Source organism: Merops nubicus, unplaced genomic scaffold, assembly GCF_000691845.1.
Source record: "Merops nubicus isolate BGI_N331 unplaced genomic scaffold, ASM69184v1 scaffold42470, whole genome shotgun sequence".
NCBI lineage: Eukaryota > Metazoa > Chordata > Aves > Coraciiformes > Meropidae > Merops > Merops nubicus.
In genome coordinates this window covers 2,284-9,850 of record NW_008584323.1, presented here as the reverse complement: position 1 = coordinate 9,850, position 7,567 = coordinate 2,284, and the positions used below count along the sequence as shown (strand labels likewise).

General features: G+C 44.2%; 1 protein-coding gene across 1 annotated transcript in view; it reads right to left on the bottom strand.

Moving 5' to 3' along the window:
- Positions 1–771: 771 nt before the first annotated feature.
- The window catches only part of HMBS (hydroxymethylbilane synthase), a gene marked incomplete at its 5' end in the record, with an annotated part of 8,566 nt that continues 1,770 nt past the window's right edge, over positions 772–7,567 (bottom strand). The window contains 9 exons of the mRNA XM_008943744.1: positions 772–1,157; positions 1,385–1,471; positions 2,059–2,112; positions 2,350–2,469; positions 3,573–3,611; positions 4,135–4,248; positions 4,926–5,001; positions 6,129–6,206; positions 6,530–6,607. Of these exons, the coding sequence (XP_008941992.1) occupies positions 984–1,157; positions 1,385–1,471; positions 2,059–2,112; positions 2,350–2,469; positions 3,573–3,611; positions 4,135–4,248; positions 4,926–5,001; positions 6,129–6,206; positions 6,530–6,607 (820 nt within the window). The remainder of the gene's footprint in view (positions 1,158–1,384; positions 1,472–2,058; positions 2,113–2,349; positions 2,470–3,572; positions 3,612–4,134; positions 4,249–4,925; positions 5,002–6,128; positions 6,207–6,529; positions 6,608–7,567) is intronic.

Here is a 7,567-nt window from a genome sequence, read left to right as displayed (position 1 = left end):
GCTTGGCTGCCTGGGCGGGGCCCAGGGGCGCTGGCGACCAGCTGGACCCGGCCTGCCCGGCGAAGCTGCCAACAGAAAAGCCGCTCCATACAGACTTGGACTTACACTGGGGTGCTTGTAATTGAACTGTATTTATCGTGTTACATTCGGTGAACATTGCATAGAGAATAAACAATGCTTCATTTCCAAAATGGGATGCCAGTAAGGTGACATTTCCGTGTTTCTAGAAGGCACTGTAACCCATTAACCCCCCCAGAAGATGGCACCCGGTGGTGAACGCAAGGACCCACAGTAAAAGGAAGGTGCTAAGAGTTAAACAGGCACAACAGCCAAGATCTAGGCTTCCTCTTCAGCTCCGTGTTAGTGTAGGTGAATGTCTCCAGCTAACCCTCTAGACAAGAGTACAAGGGAAACTGCTGCCTGGCCCCTTCCCAAGCAACCACCACCCACTTGATAAATTTGCATGTGATAACTGCAAACTTAATTTGTTACCTTAACAGAGACCTAAAATGAACGTGGCATCTCTGCTACTTTGCTATGAGAAACAATGTTACAGACCTAATAGCAGACTTCCTCTGCTATTACTGAACAGGCCCAAGTGATGTTAAGAATCACTGTCAGCACAGTACAACACTTCAGTAACGTCACAGTAGAGTCTCCACTTTTAATCTGTAAGGGGTGCCTTGTTCCTAAGTGGAACAGAACACTTACAGGTACCTTTTTTAATTTTTTTTTTAAACTTCCTAGCTGCAAAGACAAAAAAAAAACTCCAGAGACACTTTGCAATTTTAAGAAACACAAAACGGAATAAAAACCCTGAGCAGCACAAACTACTCAAGTTAATGTAGTATTTCAAGTTTTTGCACACAAACATCAGGTAAGACCGGTGTGAAAGTTTCAATGCATCCCTTCCTCCCAAGGGGGACAACAGCGTAGCTGCACAGACTTGCTAGCGTAGCAGTCCTGCCTACTACAGCACGGATCTAGCGGGCATCATTGAGCTGCCTTGCCACACTCAGGATATGCTTAGCTCCCTTGCTCAGAAGTAAACTAGCTAGTTCAACACCTAGTTTCTCTGCAGCTTCCTGTGCCTGACCAGGGACATTCTTGGCCGTGATGCCGACATGCTGCACATCATCGTTCGGTCCATCTTCATTCTGCAAATAAAAATACCTCGAGGTAAGGCAGTGGGGAGGAAGGAGCAGGCCATAAATAGCCTAAGCCACATCTGAAAGGGGATAAAGTCTGGGGTCCTAGGAGCCTTGAAAAGAGTGCACAGTTACAGTTTCCAAGGAACCAAACCAAAAGTAAGAGACTTTATAGACAGTCTAGTTTTGTCATTCAGCTTCAGATTTGGATTTTGAAGACACCATCATTCACATACCTGGTGGGGATAATTAACACTGGTCTGCATAGTCTCCTTCAGGCTATCAGATCCATCCAAACTGTAGACTGCTCCTGTCAAATACAACTTGGAGAGACAGAGAAGGCACCATCAATACCACGTTAACAAACAAAAAGCCAACTAACCCACTTTCTACAAAAAAAATGCCCGATATACAAAGCTAAGAGTCTGGAGGGGAAGGCTTTTGTAGTGCAGTGGGATGAGAAGGAATAATGGTGGTACATTATACAACTATTATAAGAAAAGTAATCCATTTGTTATGAAGATGCGACTTCCAAAGGAAAAAGCTTGTGCTTTTTTTTCCTCTGTTTTTGCACGTCCTTAATTGCACTCTGCTGTATAAAAACAACTTTCTGGGGGCAGAAGCGAGACTTTCAAATCTCAGGGCAACACTATGTTTAAAAGGGTGAGGGGCGCAGTCTGGTACTTACAGTAAGGGCATTTTCTAGAACACAGCTCTAGTAGCCAGGCCCATTCTTATACTTGTGCTTTTGACACACACCTGGAAGGCTTGAGTCACAAGCCTGTCATGCCCTAACTGGCTATAAAGATACCTGCTGGAGTTACCTTCAGGGAAGGCTCAGGGAACACCCACACGCTAGCACAGGTTTCCAGAAATAATCCCAGAGAAATAAATACAAAGTACTCCTCACCTGTCCGTCTTTCAGCATGGTGCTGACAGCAACAGGGACACTGCATCCACCCTCCTAAAACAAAAACCAGCTGACACGGAGGCTCCTGCCACACGCATTCATAGCAGAGGCCCTTGAAAAGTTTAGGCTACGCACAACCCCGCCTATTGCTTTTCAGGCCCTTCTCAATTCAGAAGCAATCTCTACTGAGCAGTTTTAGGATAGCATAACACTTCCTATGCTGTGGTGTAAGGCCAACTGGCAGAGCAGTATTTACTGCTGCAGGCAGAGGAGCAAGGATGCCACACCTACCAAACGTTTCATAAAGGCTCTCTCAGCAATGCAGCATAACACAGTGTCTGCATCATGCAGGGCAGATACCATATGCAGTATTTCTTGGTCTTTGGCACGAACTTCCACTGCTAAGGCACCCTATAAGAAGGAGAAACACACAACATAATCAAACTTAATGTGTCTCTGTGTGCCCTCAGCATTGATCATGAAACAGAACCAAGAGGCTTGGATGCATTTCACTAAGGGAGTCATGTTTAGACTTTTACAGGAATTAATAACAAAGCAATCCACTGGTTGCAGACATACCCTATAGCAGTTGTCATAAAGGGAATATCAGGACTTACTACAGCTAACTGTTCAAGATCATGCTGTAAAAACCATTTTAGAAGCCATCTCAGATATGCTTTCACATATAGAAACACCCACCCCAACGTCCCTTCATGGGACAACATCCCTTCATGGATAAATCCAAGCTTCCCAACCTTTTCTCAAGATAAAGATCAAGGGCTGAATGAGTAACAGCAACAAAACAATTATTCCCTAGATGGGAAACAAGACTAGGGAGTACACAGAAAGAAAAAAAAAAAAAAAAAACACACCACACACCAACCAACACACTTCACAGTACTGACAAATGTGTAATCAAAATCACCGTTTCGGATTGAATTTGCAGATCCATCACTTGCAATCACAACTGCATAGCCAGCTCAGGGTTAGCAAGCTTGACAGCTGCTGTGCAGCGCTGTGTAACTCAGCCACTCAGCCAGCACAGGCTGGAGCGGTTTGCATGCCTACAAACAAGAGCACTAAGAATGTGCTCCAAAGCAGACGTTTAATCAAGTTAGAGTACTGTGCATAAGGAAGGACCAGCACAGGGCAAAGACAGCACAGCGGCTCTGCACAATTATCCCAGTACAGCACAATACTGACTCTGCCAGAGCCTGCCCCATATCTGCCACATCAGCCCAGCATCTTTGTGCCAGACATTATCTTTACCATTTACTGTTTTTTTCATTACTGATGGAAACCAGCCCCCACCACACTGAGTAACAGAGCTGACTACCAGTCTTCCCACAAGCTGCACCTAAACTGGTGCAACAGCCAACAGCAGAGATCAGTGTGGTAGTTCTTTGGCAACCAATGCATGAGAAGTACTTGGCAGAACTAACTACTCTGACACGTTTCACCACTGCCGGCTTTCAACATGTGGCAGGGGTTAAGATACAAAAGTTGTAACCTACCTGTCCAACAGCATACAGACAATCTTCAGGGCTTAGGAGCTGGAAGAAAGTAAAATCAGTATACACTCAAGTTGCACTCTTCACTATGTGGGAGCCAAGAGCCAAATTCCACGCTTGCTGCTAACTTCAACTAATTTTGTGCCTGAACAAGGAAATATCCCCTCCTTCTTCCCTGGCATCAGTGTTCCCACCCCTAAAGTCAAATCATGAGATTTTCTTCACCTGGACTGTAACACTTCATGAATTAGGTAATCAGAAAAAATCTTAGTCACGCACACTGCTGCATTGCTATACCCAAGTATTGTGAAATGCCAGGAGACAATCAGATTACAAACTGTTACTGCACCACAGAAAGCTGAACAGTATAAGTTTCCAAAACCACCAAACAACTGGAGGGGGGGGGGGGGGGAAATCCTTCCCAGAGCACGTCAAATCACAAGCTAACACAGCAATGGATTCAGCAGACTGCATGCTCACCTTTGACAGGAAAATCACAAGGTCAAAAAGGCAAGCAGATGATGCTCTTGCAGAGAATAGAATTTTCTGCTTTGCTGCTCCTCACCTGGCCAATGCGATTCTCCCAGCCCATTCTCTTCAATCCAGCAGCAGCCAGGATGATGGCACTGAAGTCCTCCTTCTCGTCTAGCTTCTTTAAGCGGGTATTTAAATTCCCTCTCTGTAGGCATGATTAAGCAAGCACAGAAACAGCAAGGCAAACAGTCCTATAACCACTTAACACTCACTCAAGTGTGTTCACAGAATGTACAAAAGCCTCTAAATGAGAATCAGAAGTGTTAAACATCAGCAATTGCTTCTTTAAATAGAATTTTGCCAAGCATTATGGAATATTGATTCAAGCACTGACTCTCAGAACAAATGATGTGCATACAAGTACATCAACACCCAACAGCAACTCCTTTTGCATAGCAAAGAATTAGGTTCCTAGGACCAAAGTAATGGTGCCTTTTGCCAATAGTTCAGCAGCCTGCATCAGAAGCAAAGGCCGAAATGCCATCTAGGCTATCGGGAACTAATCAACACTTGGCCTCACTGCTCAGACAAACACAGGGAACCAGGCAGGTTTTTTTTCAATGTTCAAAGGCAAAATTAATTTGTGTCCTGAATCTCACAGAGATTAAGGCTGGCTCCTTCTTTACAGCCTCTTAAGAAAGCAGAGGTCCCAATGGGCTACAATACACTACTGAGCCCTCTCAGAACAGGTTAGTGGAGGGCAGCTTTGAGGAAGAACTTTGTTCTTGTAGGTTGAGTGGTATAAATCAGCCTTAAATCTAGATTTTGCATTAAATTCTATTTTCCTCTCTGATGCTCCGGTGTTTTGCCAGGAAAGGATACAATGTCCCTGAATTCTAACTGAGGAAACTTCTTCTTGAGCTGGGCTGCTCTCCGAAGTGAACTGGTTCCAATCACACTGGGGAAAAAATAAAACAAATGAAATCAAGAGCACTGCTGTGCTCACTTCCAGCCAAAGATACAGCAGAAATTTCAAGAAAACAAACGAGAACTTTTTTTTTTTTTCAGTTGAAATGAAGATCTAGAACCTACCAATGATTTCTATCTCAATGGAAAAAAGAAAACCATCCTGTGAGATTTACTATAAAGCCTGGCTGAAGCTAGATGCAGGTAAGCCCCTCCCAAGGAGCCAATTTACAGGAGATGCTTCTGCAGGGCAGCCACTAGCCACCATCAAGGACCTGTAAAACCCCAGCTAAAAGCCACAAAACTCATTACAGGAAAAAAGACTAAGCTGCCCCAAACTGAACCAGACATAACCAAACAATTGAAATTACTGAAATGGGAGGGACTTCATCAATGACAGAAAGGCAGTGGGAGGAAAAGAAGCAGAGAAAATTGCCAGTCTGGGCAGCGAGCACTTTATTTCTAGAGATGTGTACTATTCACTTTTCTTGGTGAACCTAAACCAGACCTGATTTTCCTGCTATCCAGACATGCTGAAGCACAAGTCTATGTTTGTGTCGCAGCTAGTTCCTTTTACTTAGCTTAGAAAGATGGGGTTTTTTTTTGGTTCTCCGTTTGTCCTGGACAAAAGATTCCAATAACCTCTGTGAAACACAAGGTATTTCAAAATGGAGAAACCGTTCACCCTTCCAGCAGAACTGTTAACAAAGGGATGTCAAAAGACACACAAAGAAGTCATAACTGGATGGCTAAGAACAAAAGCATGTTCAGGCCCACGCAAGCTAAAATACTGCACCGGACCCCCGTCCACGTTGTACGCCCTCCCCTGCGGTAAGCACGATATGAAGGAGCAGGAATTCACTCTGGAAACTGTGATGAGAAAGGGTCTCACTTAAGAAAACACTGCAACTCAAGTGTGGCTTAAGAGACCAAACCAGAGAGCATTGCTCTTTTCAGCAAGTGGGTTCAGCCTAATGTCTGTGCAAAGCTAACAGAAGGCAGTACAAAGCCACTACGGGACAAAGAAAGAAGCTCACTGCCTTGCCGCTGAGAATTATCAAATGACTCTGCCCCTCCATTTTCACACTTGACTGTCTTCCATTTTGTGTCCCTACTCACCTCTTTTCAGGAAGGAGGCTCAGTGTTTTCCCACAGTTTTTGGGATGAAAGACAACAGCATCAAGCGGGTTTTCCCTTCTGTAAAATAAGACAAGCACAGAATGGCCAACACAACACATAACAGAAGGCTGTTAATCTTAACAGTTCTACTATTGGTCCTCAGAGGAACCAGCTCTGGCTCCAAAACACCTCAACGCCACTGTAAAAGCAAGAATTTCCAGCAAACCTGCTGACTGCAGAACACTAGCACAACTCTAGCATTTTGACCGTTTCAAAGATTAATCAGAGGGTGGGCAAACTCTGAACACCTAAAAGGACCTAAGCCACCTCTGCTCTCCTACCACTACAAGACTACAAAACACAAGCCCAACAGAGAATCGAGCCTTGCGTCCCCCACTTACTTGCAGACAGCACCAATGGTGAAGCCAGGAGGAAGGGAAGTTGGCAGGTCCTTCAAGGAGTGAACCACAAGATCAACTCTGAAAACCAGAGGACAGTAATCACTGAACAGACAGTTGAGCTCGCACGGCACCTACCGGAAGCCTGATGGTCACATACAGAAAAGTGTGAAACCACCCTGGGAATTAATCTGGAGAAAAAGAGACATTTCAGGATTCTACAGAAGCCTAGTGTTACTCCAGAAAAGCCAGTTCACTTTTCCCCACCTCCTTCTTCCCCACCTGTAAAATTAAGACAACACCTTGCCCCCAGCAGCAATGCAAGGCACATGACAACAATCAGGTTGAATGAAGAAGAGACACCAGAGATGCTGACACAGACTCAAGGTACCAATAAGCAACCAGTACGTTGTCTGGTATTACACTCCAAACTGCAAAGAACAGCCAGCCAATGCAAAAGCTATCTGCTTTGTTACAAGGCAAACAAGGCTCACTGTGTCAGAAACACAGAAGAACATATCTGGTTCTAAACCTGCTTCAAGTATCACTGAAACTCTCCTCAGGATACTGAAAAAGAAAATAAACAAACAAAAATAAAGCACTTATCTCTCTGCTCCAGCAGGAGCCTGAACCAAGCTTTTCCGAAAAAAGAAATTACCCAAAAAGCAGCACAACTTGCCCCTGGGCAATCCTCCTGCATAATTACCATGCAAACACGTTAATAAATGTTAACATAACACTGAATGCGTTATGCAATATGTAAACACAACCAAGTAAAGTATTTCTAGAAGAACATACTTATAAGTAGGAATAGGATTAGATTACATTCTCTCTGATGCACATGTAACACAAATCCCAGGAGAAAAAACAAACAATTCTAACTGTGGCAGACCAAGTGACATAACTCCACTCCTAAAGAGGTGGCATTAGCCCAAGACAGAGAGGTGAAAGAAAAAAGAAAGACAACTTATGAAAGGACTCCTTTCTTAGCCAGAGAGGTATCAGAACAGAAGGAAACCGCATCACTTGTGCAGCAAGCCA